The sequence below is a fragment of the Rhagoletis pomonella genome, unplaced genomic scaffold (genome assembly GCF_013731165.1).
Source record: "Rhagoletis pomonella isolate Grant_MI unplaced genomic scaffold, Rhpom_1.0 Rhpom_scaffold_00013, whole genome shotgun sequence".
NCBI classification, from domain to species: domain Eukaryota; kingdom Metazoa; phylum Arthropoda; class Insecta; order Diptera; family Tephritidae; genus Rhagoletis; species Rhagoletis pomonella.
Window position 1 is genome coordinate 11,299,106 of NW_023458567.1, and position 18,324 is coordinate 11,317,429.

The 18,324-nt window shown below is 33.9% G+C and overlaps 1 protein-coding gene across 1 annotated transcript in view; it reads left to right on the forward strand.

The window, feature by feature from the left end:
- LOC118748789 overlaps positions 1-17,350 on the forward strand; it is a 73,623-nt gene extending 56,273 nt beyond the window's left edge. Inside the window, exons 2-7 of the mRNA XM_036483467.1 lie at positions 8,216-8,283; positions 14,811-14,945; positions 16,532-16,613; positions 16,694-16,904; positions 16,991-17,142; positions 17,207-17,350. Coding sequence (XP_036339360.1) covers positions 14,934-14,945; positions 16,532-16,613; positions 16,694-16,904; positions 16,991-17,142; positions 17,207-17,295 — 546 coding nt within the window. The 5' untranslated portion in view covers positions 8,216-8,283; positions 14,811-14,933 and the 3' untranslated portion in view covers positions 17,296-17,350. The remainder of the gene's footprint in view (positions 1-8,215; positions 8,284-14,810; positions 14,946-16,531; positions 16,614-16,693; positions 16,905-16,990; positions 17,143-17,206) is intronic.
- Positions 17,351-18,324: the final 974 nt, after the last annotated feature.

The window sequence follows — 18,324 nt, forward strand, 5'->3', positions numbered from 1 at the left end:
TCAGAGAGCGCTGGGCGAAAACTTGGAGGCAGCCGAAAGAGTTCCTTATGCTTCCAAAGCCACGGCTCTCGCTTTTTGTGGGGTTCTGACAGGCCACTGTCCGAACTTTGAACTTGAACTTTTTGTAGCAGCGCCTAAACTAGCTGTGGTATGAAAATCTGGGACATGAAACTGCCTAGCTGACTTTCCCACTTTTGCATCAAAACCCTCAACTATACACGTAGGCAGCGCTTGCTATAATTTAAGTATGCTCTGTTCAATGTATAAAAAGGCGGGCTCTGTCGTGAGTACTTTTTCAAGATCAATCTTTGAAGCCAAAAATAATTAAGCAAGAAGTTCCAAAAGAAAAGATTCTATGTACATTTTGAAGCTTGCTTCTCGCTTCTTCTTTGCCTTACTCTCTCGCCGACGAAATCAACGGCGACACTTTTCACCACCTGGGCGAAGGAGGCCAAGCTGCAATTAGGCACTCACAACGACGGCACAGCCAGCAATACCGAAGGGTAATGACTCGAAGACCTTAGGGGTTTGCTTCGACTGCTTGCGCTTCTTCTCCGCGTGCACAACCTCAATTAGCAATTAAGTTCAGAGCGGCAACCAGCCGTTCGAATCGCTCGCCCACTACACTTTAGGTGAACCCAAAAAAAACATTGTTGGCAACATGCAAGGCAGTTTCTGGGCCGGTTCCAAACTATGCAGCGCCTCTGTGGTCGGCATGGACAACTAGCGCGTAGTAGACGAAGCTTCGGACTTACTGGGATGCCTTCTGACATCGCCTGAACACCACCTAAGGAAGCCTCAATTCTCTTCGTCAGGGAGCACATCTGAACATAAACTTACCAGAAGCATCCTATCTTATCTTATTATATCGCACAACCCCTATACTCCACGTTTTACAGACAAGCCATAAGAGGCATTCCTTGAGACACAATCACCAGCTTTACAAACAATAGACCCGTGAGAGCCGTTATCGAAGTTCTAGCACCACCTTCAGCAGCAGAGCTTCAGCTGTCTTAAGAAGCCCGCGTCTGGTGAAACTAAAGTCTGGATACATAATGTAGCAGGCACAAACTCTTACTTATCCGGACTCGATTCGACATGCGCAACCCATGTCCAGCTTGTGATGGCTGGTTGGTCAAGCTTGTCATAGACATAGTTAAATTAAAATACATGCAGCGGATACGCTGACTCGCTGATGTCATACGAATGGCCACAAATGCCCCAGCCATGAAAATTTTCAACGTGGTACCTGGTGGCCGGTGGTATCAGAGGAAGAAAAATGCCTCCTCTGCGATGGAAAGACCAAGTGGAGAAGGATTGGCACTACCAATTCGCATCGGCCAATATCGCTTATAACGCCGTCAGAATGGATACTTTGCGTACGTGCCGCTCAAGGATGAAACTGACAGTTGAGTTGGTTGGTTGGTTTAAGTGGACTGTCACTCTGGTGATGGCGGCTTTAATAAATTTCAGCACGTCATACAGTGAGAGGCAGCTGCACTCTGAAATATTCTGCGGGATTGTTTTGCCGAGTGTCTTTAGCCTCATCCTTTCGAGGGCTGGACACTCGCATGGCAAATGTTCGATTGTCTCTTTTGAGCCTGGGTCATCGCAACTGCGGCAGAATCTATTGAAGGGCAGTCTTATCCTTTCGGCATGCACCCCAACGGGCAGACTGCAGTAAGTTTGTAGGCATCTGTTTTGCTCATTTCTAAGAGAGCATTGGTTTTGAGTGGTTCGTAGGACACCCAGAACTGCCGGGTAATCCTGTAAGGTCCAGTGCAGTTCCACCACTGCTTGGCCTGCGAACGATAAAACCAGGTAATGGGACACGTTCAGTGCGCTGCCTCGTTTCTGTAGAAGTCCCGGGACCCATATCAGAGCAATTTCATATTGATAAGAATTATAGGCCAGCTCTCTCCTACATTCATCCACTAGTTGAGATCAAACAAAGGTAGAAGAAAGTGCCTGAATAGCCGCTTGGCTATCCGAGATGATGTTCACCTGCGTCCTCGCGGGTACATTCTCTTTGTTGTAACTTACCGCCTCCTTAATAGCAAACATTTCATCCTGGAAAACGCTTGCATAGTCTGACAGGCAGAAGGATAACTTTAGGTTATATTGCTCAATGAAAACCCCTGCACCAGCTCCGCATTCCATCTTTGACCCACCCGTAAAGACAGTTAAGCCCTGCCAGAACCCGAAATTTGCCTGATTCCAGTCACTGCGGCTTGGGAATTTCGTGCGAGGTTTATGGTGAACCCATCAGGGCCCTTTGGCCTTTTTGCAATTAATATTTTTAATTCAACTTTTCCTAAAAAAAAGCGGCACAATTGTCTTGAGAATTAATAAAGAAATGAGGTTAGCTATGGCCTAAAAACTTATTTTCACTCAGTCTCTGTGCTAGTGTGGTTAAAAAAAACTGTAATAATCTTAATGGGTTTCCAACTACTTTTTTCGCAACTTTCCGTGTCACTTGTTCACTTTCTGCGCGTGCCATATTTCTTACTTGAAAGCATTATTTGTCAGAAACCACAAGCAAAAAGAAAAAGATTAGGAATAAAAATAAACACCAGCTGAGCAGTGACAGTATCCTTAGAAAAGTATCTGTTTTTTTCGCTCGCCACCACACGCGCCATTCATTTGCAAATCAGCTAAAAGGTCAGGATTTTTTTTTTTTGGTAAAAAAAAAATATTTTGTACAAAACAGTTGTGGAAAAAGGACTGTAGCGGCATATTAGGCATGAAAAAGGTACACAAAACAAAGAAAAAAGGTATACCAAACAAAGAATACATGAAAACAAGAAAAGGGACTATAAAAGTGTAGTATGAAAAAATGGTAGGCATGCGAAACCAAAGTTTAATATTATAGCGCACCAAGCAAAAAAACAAAACAGCTACACATATCCTTCGATTTTTTGCAAATTTTCGCTTTTGCCCTGTTGTTTTTTATGCTGTCCTGCTTCAATCGCTATTTATTGGCGCTTTCTAACGCGCTTTCTGAAAACATTCAAATTCGAGTACATACATATGGGTATGTCTTTACATAATTTACTCAGCAGCTTCCTTGTACTCTTACCGCACATTCAACGAACTGTCATTCAGACCATCAACCACTCATTTACTCATTCCTTCATTCACTTAGCTAGTTTGCATTGCGGTTGGCGAACCCTTCTGCAGCTGCCATGCTGCTATGTACGTACTAGGGTGTTCGATTATTCGCCTTTCTTTCAAAACCTGTTTCGAGTTATTCGAAAAATTATAATTTAAAAAAACGGGTTCCCGATTTTGAAATTAAAAAAAAAAACGGATAAACCAGTTTTATTTTACATAGCTTTTTTTACAGTGAAAACACTTTACGTTTTGTCTTATTTTAAATTTTTTAATACTTTATTTCATTTTATTCTGACTATTTTCGGTTTTTGGTAGCGCTCTTAGCACTCGGTACTAAGAGGTGCCAGTGCCGCTCAAGAAGTCCATGATTCAATTTCTGGTCGATGCAATATCAAAAAAGTATTTTCAAATAACGGTCGTTTCTGCTATAAAACAGCTCCTTAGGAGGTGGAGCAAAAGTGCATTACTCTCCATTTGTGTCACAACATCCAGAATAAGAACACGAATTGGAGGAGAAGCTCGGCCAAACACGTAGAACACGTTTAAGCGCCATGAATTCATTTATCGGAATCCGGTTATGATCCTGTTTATCCTCAAATAACCAAGGATATAATTTTAAAAGTATTTTTAGGAAGTACACACATACATACATATGTATATTTAATCGAATGTATCTTCTAAAATATAGATTTTAATCTTAAAATATTTTTTTCTTGAAAACAAACAAAAGTTCAAGCTTTTACCGAAACGTCTTTTTACACAGTGAGAATTATTGGGAGTGTATCCCATACCCTTAAAGTGGAAAAACTTGAAAACTTCGAAAAATACAAAACTTTTATTGAGAAGTCCAGATTTGTATGAAATGAAAAATACCGTTTTGTTCGATAAAGAAAACCGGTTTATTCGATATTCGAAAAATCAAGATAAGAAAAAACCGATTTAAGTCCTCTTATTCATCTGTTGGAATCAACTATGATCCGGCTATGATCCTGTTCATCCTCAAATAACCACCGATATAATTTCAAAAGTGTTTTTAGGAAGTACATACATATGTATATTTAATTGATTGTATCTTCTAGAAAATAAATTTTAATCCTAAAATATTTTTTTTTTCTTGAAAACAAACTAAGGTTCAAGTTTTTAACAAAATTTCATTCTACAAAGTGAAAATTAATAGGAGTGTAACCCACATCCTTAAAAATTCAAAACTTTTATTGAGCAGTCAAGAATTTTATGAAATGAAAAAAACCGGTTTTTTCAATAAAAAAAACGATTTGTTCAATAAAAAAAACCGGTTTATTCGGTATTCCAAAAAATCAAGATTAAAAAAACCACCTATAGATTTTCAAGAAAAAAAACGGTGAGAACCGGTTTGGAAAAATCGATTCAATCGCCCTAGTACTTACATAGATTGAGCTACCGCCGCTCACTGTGACGTTTTTCGAAACCCTACTTTCCAACTCAATAAGCCGAAATTGTCACACGCCCCGCTGTGCGCATATCATTTTACTCCTCTATGCATATTTTAATATACATATGTATATATGCATATACTCGTATGTATACTTAGTATTTTCTTTGGTAATAAAAATTAAGATTGATGTAAATTAGGCCGGCTCATGCATGACATTTCCTCGATTAAACTTTCGATTCTTTTTCGAATTGTTTTCCTAAACGACAAGATTTTGCTTCTTGCCTATTGAGTTGCTTAGCAGGCATTTTTCCATAAGTTATATATGCCCTTTTTTGCTACTTTTTTCTGATATCAATTTCTATTCTGCTGACAGCTCTAAGCATTGATATCCAATTAAGTCCTTTTAGCCGTATTTTTTTTTGTTTTTTTTTTTGCTGGCGCTGCTCATCAGCATATCAGTTGCGCATCGACTCGTGGTAGCTTTTGGCTGGTTGGCTAGAAGTTTTCACTGAAGCAGGTTTACTCCAGCTCTAACTTTTGATTAATTAAAAAATATGCCTGCTGTCACAATTGATTGAAATTTTATGTTAAATGTCAACACACTTGACACAGATACCAACAAAGTGGGGAAAAAAACCGCCGCCTATAATTATCAAAATTCATAGGTACGCCAAATGTATTCCTTTATTCAGCCTACTTGCGCTGTTTGCCCTTTTTCACACGTCCTTCTCTCTTGTGTTGCATCTTTTGTTTATCTTGAGTGTGTTATGCGTCTCTGCTTTGTTTGTCTGCGTGCGTGTGGTTTATTTGACACATTAAAGCCAAGAGGGTTAATTAAACCAGTTTGAACTTTCCCTTTCCCTCCTTTTATGTATCTGCTCTGCATACCTCCTCTATGTACCTGTCGTGAAATTTTTAATGAACCATCAACCAGTTTGACATAGATCGCTGAGGTCATGCTGGCAAGCGCGACGCGGGTATGGCAGGACACATTTGTTTATTGGCTCGCTGCGCTGCTCTCTGATTTGCTTTTACCTACCCGAATTTTAATGCATTTTAAATTAGACTTATCTACACAATTCGGCACTTTATTTTGTTGTATTTTGACCTTTTTCACAATGAAATGTCATGTTTCCTTTTTTATAATTTTTTGTCCTATTTTTTCCTGCTTATTTGGCAGGTTTTTGAGCTCTTCTTTCCAAGTGTTTATTGTTGTTTTACCACTTGGCAAAATCTGATTAGGTATATAATTTTTTCAATGATCTCGTAGCCATAAGGAAATTTAGACGATTTCTCCGCTTTTTGCAGTTTCACACAAGATTCGGCCCAAAATTACGAGCCGCGGGAACTTGAGCTCAAATGTTCTCTTGTATTCAACTCATTTGAAAAAGTCTCAGAAATACATATCGGTGCTGTGCTTTCAACAAGAATAATTTTTTAAAATTTTACGTTCTTAGGTTTAAGGCACGTAGATAGAACCAACTACTAGTCCAGCTCAACTTGATAGACGGCTATCTAACTGAGCTCTTCATTTAACCGCCCATCAATGACTACCCGACAAACTTAAGAGTGAACTGATTTTTCCTTGAAGCAGATCACTTTAATAACAAGAAGCCCCTTGGGATCGTTGAAAAAACATAATAATTACTCAATATTCAATTTTGGTCTTGCCTCCCACTGCAATGTTTCTCTTAAGCGAAAAGCAACAAAGTTGCCAATTACTGTCCCACTAGACCCAAAGGTAAGAGATCTAAAACGACATCTAAAGCGTCATTTTGTGATATTTAGATTGATCTGGTCAAACAGATGATACTAAGCCATTGTTCGTTGCTCAGTTATTTAAGATTGGCCACCCTAATTTGGAAAGCAACCATATGATAACTCCATATAGGTTAACTGGTCTAACAACGCACAAACCTCATTTCATACCTATGGGTCTTTTGCCCTAATATACTTAGAAGCCTTCTAATAACGTAAGGCCATGTTCTCCTTTCAGCCCATCTTATTCTCCAGAGTAAGGCCTAAATTCATTAAAATTGCTCGGTACCCGTTTAGCTGAGACAAGGTGACCGACGCTATTTTATACCTTCTTGTCACAGCACAATCCATCGTCCTGAATCTCGATATGGTTTTACCGTAAGCTTATGGGCAGAAACTCAGGCTGAAAATCTGTATGTCTAAAACCATTTCTTAACCTATTCTGACATACAGCGAAACTAGTATATAATTAAATTTTTTTTTAGACAATTATTTATTAATAAAACATTTTTTTCATTTTTTTTTATAAAGTTTGCATTTTAGATCTTTCGAAAAGAATTAGTTATGAAAACAAGTTCACCTTTAAAAATTTTGTTCCAAATTTAAACTGGTTTTGAAACAAAATATTTCGAATCAAAATTGGCAAACAAAAAATGGGAATTAAAGCAAATGAAAATCTCAAAAACCAACATTAATTTCTTATTAACATAAAAGAAATACTACAATTTTGCAACCATATAAAAAAATTTTATTAAAAGAAACATTAAGAAATATTGTGCTGCAATTTAAGTTGAAGAACTTGTATACCATGTATAACAGATTCCGATCAAAATTTTACTACTAAGAAAATTTCGATAATTTAAAAAAAAAATATGAAATAAAAAAGTATGGTTCGAATTTTTGAAATCATTTCTTTCATCATTTTTTTCTAATACAAGTTTTGGGTCAGGTGGCAGGAAACGTAAAAATTTTATTGGTATAATATTTATTGCATGGTATTTGTAAATATTTTGTTACTGTTTATTATATATCTAAAACTTTTCGAATTTTTTATTTTCCAACATTTTTGTATTTTTTTTTTATTCTTTGGTTAAAATATTTTTTGCATGAATTCTTCTTTAAAGAAATTAACCAAATTTTGTTTTCCATACATTTCGTGTTTTCAAAAGTTTTGGATAATTTTGTAATTTTTTTTTTAACTTATTAAAATATATATTTTTTCAAATAAAATTGTACGAAAAATAGTGGCGGAGGAAAAAACTCTTTTTACCAAGATTTAATTTTTTTGCCAAAATAAAAATTTTTTCATTACAAAAAATTATTAACTTTCTTTTAAATTTCGAAATTTTTTATTGCAAATCATACTCCAAACAAAGAAAATGATTAGCATAACGCCAATATTTATTTTATTGAATAAAAAAAATACTTAGTAAGTTACTACCTTTATTTCCAAGGCATAAAAATTTCAAAATTTTTCCCCTTCCACCAAGATATTTTTATAGGCTCTGATTACAAAAGGAACACCATAAAATATTTACACAAATACAGTATCGGACATATCAATAGCACCCCCATTTCAAAGTTATGATATGGTTTGCCCCTCATGTTTATTTATTTATTTTTAGGAATTTTCAATTAAAGTTCAGTTCAGCGTTGTAGAAAACTACAAAAAAATCAACAAAGTTTCACTCAAATTTCAAACTTTTTTCTCAGAACTGTTGGATTTTTTTGAGTACACAGTTTTATAGCCCATTCAATTTTAGTCCAATAATGTACAAGTTTCAAATGACTAAAAATTACTGTTGATTTTTTAGAATTCCATATGAAAATAAATTATTTTTATTCGAGTTGCCATATTTTTATCTTTATCTTCATATTAATCGGTGTTTTACAAAACCACTAATCTCATTAATCTCTTACTATTTACAGCTGAACGCGTTCGTGGCTAACGAGAGGTATAACGAACAATATGGACTACCTTGCGCAGGACATTTTATGTATGTATATTTGTTCCAAAAGAAAAAAAAATCTTTATAAAAAAAGTCAGACTAAACGAACTTATGATGCGGAAGTTTAAATACTACATAATTTAAGCAACGAAATGAGAATTGAAGCCATTGGGCTGGAAAAGCATTTTCTGATTAAAACGAATTATATACCCTACATGCGAGCATAAAGAAAAAACTATGTAAAACCTAAAAGAATTGGCTCGTAAAATATTCTAAGTCAAACAAAAAATTTAAGAACCATTTACACTTTTAACGAAACGATTTCTCATACTCTTTAAAGCTCACGGCAACTCTTTTTTACCATACATTTGTTTACTCATTGACTAAAGACAGGCATAAATATTGAACCATCGAGGAAAATAGTAACGAAAATACCGATCATTCATTACAGCAGTACTCTTATATGGATCTTGTACGACTAACGAGAGATGAAATTTACAAAAATATGTGGACTTTCAATTGAGAAAAAATACGCATAGCTGGCAATACTGAACTCTTATACGAATACTAACGCAACACAAATAGACATTCAAATATAACAGAACAGTTGAAACTCTACAAAACACTCTTCTATGACTCTTATATGACCCTTATACCACTCTCATGCAAATGAATTTTAATAGAATCAAAGCAAAATCTGACTAAAATGTGGAGCATAAAAATAAACATATGAACACAAAAATCGTTGCAGGCTCAGTAGCTTCCTCGAAAAAAAGATAAGAAATTGAACTGGTTAATAATTTTATACGACTCATATATTCTCAGACGACTCTTATACAATCGGTGCAGGCTCAATAGCTTACTCATAAATAAAGAAAGAATTAATAAATAGAGCTGGCTAATTTACTCTTATACTCTCAAACGACTCTTATGCAACACATGGACAAAGTAATTGACAAAAGAAGACGACTTAAAACAAAATTCAAACCTCCCATATATAAAAAAAAAATAGTATACATGCTCTTATACGACCCTTATACAGCATTTATACAGCATTGTTGCTTGAGAACAAGAAACTTATCTGCAAACAACAAAAATCGAAGACTATATTTGCAAGAATTAGCAGAAATAGTCAGATATGTTCTATAAATATGAAACACACCGTAAATACATTGAAATAAAAAATTGTGAAATTATCAAAAGACGTCTTGTCAGGGATCTTCATATCTGATACAAAAATAAAAGTAAAAGCAAACAGGTAAATGGCGAAAGCACGAAATTTAAAATAAAAATCAATTTTTAACTATAAGAAAATTAGTAATAAAAAATTTAAACAAAAGATTTGAAGAAAGTATTGAAGTTGCAACACAAAGACCAAAAAATTTTGGCATAAGAAATATCATTAAAATTATATAAAACGAAAATTTAGCACACTAAGCAGCATAGAATGAAAACTATTTCATTGTACTGTAAACATAAATATGTGTATTTTTCGGCAAGTTTAAGCAAAATTTTAATGTAAAATCAGAAATAAGCAACAAAAGAAAGAATAAAAAATAGAAGAGAAGCGAAGCAGAAAAATGGGTTTGAAAAAATAGATTAACATTAAAAATTTTATTTTGTTTTTAAAGATGTTACGAAAAATTTGGAAAACAAGTTTCCAAGTTTTTTTTTAGTTAAAAAGAGAAAAATATTTGATTTTTTTCAAATATTTTATGAAAAATTCTTTTTGTGAAAAATTTGTTTTGGTGAAAAAAGGAAAAAATAAAAATTATGTTTTATCTTTGTATGTATTAAAATTTTTTTCAGAATGTGGAATTTTTGTTTTGTTTTTTGAAAACTTTTTAAAAAGTCATGCAATACAATTGGCAAATATCGATAAATGTGCATATCAGTGAAAAAACAATAATTAAAAAAACTTTATTTTAATAGAAATTTGGTATGTCCCCGTCGCACGATATACAAATGTATTTGTTTTTTTTGCAAATTGTTTAGTTTAATATGTACCAATGAATAATGTGCAATATTGAAATTATTTAGCTCATTTGGTAAGGATTTTAATTTGGTTAGTAAAATTAAAAAAAAATGCAAAAATAATCCATTAGTAACTATAGAAAAATATGAGTAAAATTTGCGACGAAATACCTCAAAAGCAAGCCAGAGACCACAAACAGTTACAATACATATAAAATACAATAAAAAATTATAGAATTAAAAAAATAAATAAATTTTCATGAAAATAAAAAAGAAAATTTAAAATTTCTCAAAACTCTAAAAGTAAAAAAAAACGTTTGCCTAATTCAATTTTAAACAGAAAATATAAAAGAAAATTATAAAATTCTCCATCTGTTATATGTTTACTTTCAACATTAAGCAGAATTAAGTTTTTATATTTACTTCCGAGAAGTTCAACGAGAAAGGGTCTCAATCTGTTATCAGCTCGATCTCGAGATCACAACCAACCACCGATATTGGACCATGATTTTAAAGCAACCAAAGGATGCTGTGATCCAAATTTCATTTAGGAGCTCCAAATATATACACCTGAGATATTATGAGGGCGCATTGTTGGGATATTATGGAGATTCTCATATTATTCTAAGTTATCTAATATTTTATAGTTTTTTTTTTAGGGAATAAACTCGATTGAAGTCCTCTCAACCAAATCCACCGCTCAAATAACGTCCTCCAAAATGTTTTTGTTGTATGAATAATAGTTTTATTTTTACTTAGTAGTTGTAACTAATTTGTTGAATATTTTTGTTAGATTCATAAGCAAAAGAAAAAATATCAACGAAGTGATCTAAGTGGGAAAATTAATAGCATTGAAATGATGTTCCTTCAACTTTTTTTAAATTTGTTTTAATATGAGTATTTAAAACGAAATCAGTTTTTTTTGGTTACTAAGCAAAACTAAAGGACTCCTTAAACCTCAAAGACAAATAAAATCAACAAGAAACTTGTCGCACAAAAATATTTTTTACAGTATTTTTGGTATTTTAATTAAAATTTCGTGGCTTTGGAAGCTTTTTTGGTGTTCAATAGCGGCGTTCTCTTAAATTTTTGAGCTCCGCGAGACTCCTGTATCAAAAAGTTCTAATCCTTTTTTTCCCCCTTTTTTGAAATAGCTTGTGATCTAAGTATGTTTTTGTTATAAGTCGTTGAAATCACGCAGTTAAATAAAACTAATTTATTTCAACTGTTAAAAGTTTAGCAATATACGAAATCATAAAAAAAAAAATATCGTAGCAAATTAAAGAAGCAATAAATGGATAAGTTGATTTGAAAATTGAAAAAAATTAACATTAAAAATATTGCAAAAATATGTAAAACGCACGAAATAGAAAACATGCAACCGCATTGCTCGCAGCAACACAATGCGCGCGCTTGGGAGATGATAAAGCAAACATTGTTGTGAAAAATTTTGTGTGAAATTGAAACGATTAAAAATTTGCTTAAGAAACGTGCTAAGGCAATGAAAACAGAGAATAATTAAAAATATCAAAAAACTACAATAAATGAAAGCGGGAACTTGGAGGGACTGGAGGAGTAAAGGTAGAGTTAAACATTTAATTAGGGATACAGCGAAGAGCGCACATGAAATTTTACTTCAGCTGATGCCGAGAACGAAAATAATTTGTTGAGGTCCTCACAATGTCAGAGATTCTCCCACTCACTTAAGAGGCTTAAAATGCCTTGAAATATCCCAAAACTGGATAAATTAACTTCAAAATCAAGCAGTAATGCCAGCAAAGATCAACCACTGCCTACTGAAGGCAAATAACTCTGCTCGAGACTTGTGAAAGCCCCTAAAAAAAAACTACCAAAACAATGAACAATACATATACAGATTCACTATCCATTCAACATAGGAACAAATATATCACACAATAATAATCAGGTACCTGTGGGTGCTAATGAAACCACCTGAGCAACAGCTCCTACTTTATGTTGGCGTAACGCCGAACCACCAGATCTACTAGATGGGTTATAAGACCCCTCGATTGAAGTAGGCACATTTCTTGCTTAAAAATAGAAAGTAAAGGCTCTAAAGTTGTGAAATTTTTGTAGTTTGAAAATCAATATTGCATCAGTTCCACCCTTCGGCTGCCACAATCCCTCCAAGCCCTTCCTTTAAATAGCTTCAAATACTTGAAAACAAAATAGGGCCAACATTTTGAATAAATATGGAAACAAAGTACCTCAGCAACTCAAGATTTACAAAAGTAAAAAATGTTTTTGAAAAAAACAAAAAGAAAAGCATTTAAGCAAAGAGATAAAATAATAAAATTAAACAATGGAAGCACTCAAAATTACTTAGGAAAGAAGAAAAAACGTCGCAATGAATAAAAAAAAGTTTTATAAAAAAATATGTTTTGTAACATGAAAACTAAAGACGGATGAAGAAAGCATATGCAATTTTATTTTTAAAGCATAGTGTTCAGCTCTTAAGAAGATATGGAAAATTCATATAAAAAACGCTCAAGAAATTAAAAATTAATTTTTTTTAATCAAATTTTTTAAATCAGTTCGCAGCTCTCAAGAAAGAAATGCTCGTATATTTCTTTCTTCAAGAAAATTTACAGCAGCGGCAAAGTTCTGTTTCAAGCAACAGAGCTGGAAATTAGGCTTAAAACCAAAATTTAAATAAAAAAATTTGTAGCAATTATTTATGAATCTGATATAAAAAATTTTTATCGAAATCTAAAATTAGCTGAAAGAAACTAAAAAAATATCACTAAAAATCTACTCAATACTTAGTTCGCAAAACAACTAAATATGTATGTACTTAATTTTAAAGATCAGGCAAGTTTAAGAGTTAAAAGAAAATATAGCAAAAACAAAAAACATACAAAAGAAATAAAAAGATAACAAATAAAATCTAAACTAAATTGAATCATGCAAAACTGAAAGAATTTACTAAAATTTAATGAATGAATGATGGAAACAAAAACAGAACAAAATTAAAATTTTACAAGTCATTGCAATAAGAAACACGTGAAGGCAACAAGAATTTTAAAAATGAAAACAAGCAGAAGTGAAATAAAAAATTTTGAAAGCAATGTGTGAAATAAAAGAAACGAGAATATCAATAAAAAGCTGTTTAAAAAATTAAAATTACAAAAAAAAAATATTAAAAAAGGAACGAAAAATTTTCAAAAAATTAAAATAAAAAAACATTTAATACAAAATTTATTTGTAACCAGAAGAAAAGTGTTTAAAAATGTATGTATATATTAAATGAAATTGTATCTAATATCGATTGGCAAATTTTAATTGGTAACTAAAATAAAATTCCCAAAAACCCCACACTACGACTTCCCCACCCCGTTTCCACTCATTTAAACGTAAAATAAAGTGACAGTGGTATTTAAAAAAAAATAAGTCTGGTTTTACTAATTTATTTGTAGGTATTTCTGCGGTTATCCTTATCGATAACATTGAAACCATTTTTGATATTTTTTATTGTTATCGATAATTCGATAAATGTATGATCGGCTTTATCTTAGTACTCATCATTAACGTAATCGCCATATTTATCGTAATCGTTGCTGTTATCGTCGACGGTATATTGTCGGTATTATTGTTATCAATCTTAGTAAAGAGTTTTTGACGAATGATGCTGTAGTGTTAGTCCTCGGGAAGATATAAATCAAAGACGTTCCGGATACGTAGACCCGACTGTCGTGGAAACGAACATGGTTATTATATCTGGCGATTGGAAGGATCTAGTACAGCCAAGATGCTTTTACGCCTCAACTTTAGGTACAACATTTCTCTATAAGACCTTGTACAACAATTTCGTTTCTGTTAGACTTGGGGTTTATATATCAGTTCCCAATTAGAGAAGATAGAAAAATTATTATGTATTCAGAAGTAGGGGTAAATCTAGTACTTGTGAGAATACTATTTATCTTAATTTTTGTTGAAACTGAAGCACCCAATTGTTCAATCAATACTTTTCAATTATTATAAATTAGACAGCAGAAGAATTGACAAAATATAAATATTTACATGTATAATCTAAAAGAAAAACACAAATGCTTCTAACTTTAAAATACAAACTAAAACTCAAGAGCATGCATATTTTTGTGGCCATTTGCATTTTTCTTAGCTCCACACAAGCTGTTACTCAGTATGCTGCTCTATGTCAAAACAATATCACATGCGACAATGGAGAGCCACATTTCGTGTGCGCGGTAAGTTTGCAAAATAATGGACTTTTTTTAGTAAAAATTACATCAGGAGTTTCAATTCAATCATGTTTTTGAATCGCGAGCAGAAAACGTTGAAACATTTCTTTAACGAAAACAATGACTTGTTAGCAGCTGCGCTGAGGCATCATCAGAAGTTCATAAAAATAAAAAAATTATAAAAATTTTATCGAAAAACATTGAAGAAAGTTATGCAATTCGATCAGAAAACCTCCGTTGGGCTCTGCCTTGGCAGCAAACTAAAGAACACGAGCTCCGCCATTTTACATTATTCACAAGGCAAAATAGTTTCGACTCGCGTACAATTTCGAAGATGTTGAGAATGAACGAGACTTTCGAAATCTGCATTTCTTTTTTCAGGCTCAAGAACCGCGCTGTGATCCCATCAAATTCTTGCATTTAGGCGCTGACCAAATAAACTCTTTTTTACTCGGTCATAATGGTTTAAGAAATAGAGTGGCAAGACAATATCAGATAGCGAACATGAATATCGTGGTAAGTTGCGTAATAGAAGAGCAAAGAAGAGAAAAGAAAGGAAGAGAAAAAAATAAAAGGAAGAGAAAAAATAAAAGGAAGGAAAATAAAATAAAATAAAATAACATAAAAAAATAAAATTAAATTAAATTAATTTAAATTAAAATTAAATAAAATAAAATAAAATAAAATAAAATAAAATAAAATAAAATAAAATAAAATAAAATAAAATAAAATAAAATAAAATAAAATAAAATAAAATAAAATAAAATAAAATAAAATAAAGTAAAATAAAATAAAATAAACTAAAATAAAATAAAATAAATATAAAAGAAAATAGATGTCTAGTGTCTTAGAGGATAAAGAAAAACAGTTATCGTAAATCAGTCGAGAGCTTTCGAGGAGAAACTTTCTTATATTTGATTTAACGCTAGATCTTTGCGACTGAAGGTAAATAATTCGATGAGAAAACTACAAAAATCTACCTTAGTGTACAATTTTGTTAGAGGATAAGAAAAACTTATTATCGCAGAATGATCGGTCGACCTGAGCTTATATTTTCGGGGAGAAACAGCCTTTTATTTGATTCAACGCAAAATCTGTGCGACTGAAGAAGTATTATGTATGTATACGGTCCGAAAGCTACAGAAATTAACCTGACAAAGGATTCAGGAATTATTTTTTTGTGTTGGATGATTCTTCCGACTCATTCCTTGTCAATTTTGGTTCGGAGTAGAGATGTACGCGGGTCGACATATTCAATTCTGATCCCGACCTTCCCTACATTCGGTTTATAGGTACCGAACTCACCCATACCGACGCCTTTCGGAATTGAACCGCGAGTCCTGTGGGTCGCTACATCTATCATTAACTAAAATTCATATGGCTTTCCAAGTAATTTTTATTGATCTTTGTAAGTGGGGGCATTTATTGAAAGTGTCGGCAAGAGATTTTGGTCTCATCCCGTCCGCTATTTTTTAAAGAACTTCCACATGCCGCCCATCTCAACCATTTTAAAATTGGTACCATCTCTAGTTCCGCCACCCTCGTTGTCATATTTCGTTTGAACTTTTTTCGACCTGAGTTTATTCTGTTAGACAAACGAACAATTAATCTTAAATTGTTAGTTGAAACCCAATCGAGGTTATCTGTAATACCTACTTATTTGAAAGGAGTGATCGCTGAGTAGTCGAGGGTATATAAGCTTTGTAGACATTTTTGAATCTGCGCTGGACTTAAGCCTCCTGTGATCAAACTTTTTTGTTCCTCAGGTGGCATGTTCCTCATAACTCGAGCTTAGTTCAACAGAACAATAAGAGAGCATCCCGTCTTTCAAGTATAGGCAGTAAGAGACCAAAACCCAAGGTATTTTCTTACCTTGGTTTCAAGCGCTATTGTTGAGGCTTCATTGAGTAAAGCAGATCTAAACTATCTGCAAAGATAGGCTGATATTACACAAAAATCTAACGATTGAGTTGTAAACAAATGGCGGAGGCATTAGTTCTCACAGTACGCTTCAAGAAAACACCAGTTCTAGTTATTAAGGAAATTATGCCCAAAAGCCTCAAAGAATTGAAAAACACAATTCCTTTTCTCTTCTATTCCAGCACTGGAGCGTGGATTTGCAGCTAAGGGCCGAAATGTTTCTCAAACAGTGTCGAATGGAGCGCGATTTTTGTCAATATGTTGGTACATAAATTCACGATTTTGTCTCTTTCCATACATTTCTCGCTTAGAGTCTCACAAGGTTATTACTTTTTATCCGCAAGGACCAGCCGAGCTGCAAGTAAACGAAAATTATCTCTTCTACCAAGGCAAAGTGAGCAAAAAATGGCCGGCACGTTTGGTGCGCAAGTGGTTCAATGAATTTGGCTACCGGCAAAGTTGGGATAATTTCTACATGAACAGATCACAGAGTGTGGGCAATTTTTCGCATTTGATCTATCCGCTAGTGCAGCTAATTGGCTGTAATGCTGCGCAGTAAGGGTTTCAATATACCTTCCAAAAATTACTATATATATCGCTTATTATTTGTCTCTCCATCCATTTTGTTCGTCTTTCGTCAGCCTTCCTAGCGGTCACTATATGTTCGTTTGTTATTATTGGCCACGTACGGGCAGTAGATATAAAGCGGATTTCCTCTTCGGAGCACCTTGTTCGCAATGTAATCCGAAAGTACCGGTCTGTTCGCGCATTTTCAAAGGATTATGTGGCATTGGTGAGTGGGAAAAAGAACTTTGATTCTTCATCAAAATCGGCTGAAATTGCCTCTTCCTTTACAGATATTGAAATATCAAAGTCGATGACTTTGTGTAAAGCGGAATTCAGTAGATTTGTAGGAGTCTTATTGCTGTTAATCCTATTTAATTAGTGTGTTTTAAATTGCTTTGATTTTTCAAACTCTAAAATAAAGACATGCAAACAAATCTGAGGAGGTTAACACACGATTCTTTTTATTTAGTAAGCTGGGCATCAAGTCATGAATCATCGTTCTTTCTTTCTGCCCTTTGCCCAAACCAGTCGGACACCGAACAATATTGAGAAAAAACTTTATGAGCTGTAATGGTGAAAATCGAAGAAAAGCTATAGATCACAACAACTATGGACCAAACTATTTGTGGATCAAAATTTATGTCTGAGGCTTTTTGTGCAAAAACGCTATACTTAATTCTAACTCTCGGTGAGCAAAAACTCAGGTTAGATCTACAAAACAAACCAGTAAAGAAAAAGGAGCCATTGAAAATCGCTGTGGAATGGCTGTATAGAGGAAACTTCCATCCACGGCTAAACCTTTCCCCGACTACCTAAGCGTACGAACCTCAAGAGATCATAAATAGGTTAGATTAGATGAGCAGCTGTAGTAAAAGCAGAGATGATTCCCCTAGACCCATCCCTATATATCTTTAAACAAATATTGACCTTCTTGCGAATCCTAACTTACCCTCTGATGGAGTTTTCCTGAACTGTATAGGTGGCGCTTAGAAGTTGAAGATATTCTCCGCTCCATCTCCGCCGAGCATGGAGCACTCGAATATGCCAGGCTGAATGGATTCTATTTCTTCCTCATCTAAGTAGCTACTGCATAAATCGTTATGCTGGGCTCCATGGCGGTCATATGACCAATGGTCCAGTGTCCTGTTGGTGTTCCGGTGAGGTGCGATCGAGTTAGCGCTAAACAGTGAATGTCTGTAGTTTTTTAGTCCACCTGCTGTTGCTGGCTGCTCTGGACTTCTGTTTAACTCCTGAAAACAAAAATCGCAAAGGATATTTGATCCGCTTTTCCTAATCCTCTCTCAGTTCCCTTTCTCGAACACACGCCTGCTCCACACATTTTCCGGAATACCACAGTGCTTTCAATGAGATTGTAGGTATATTTTTGGCATTCATCGAGCTACCGACC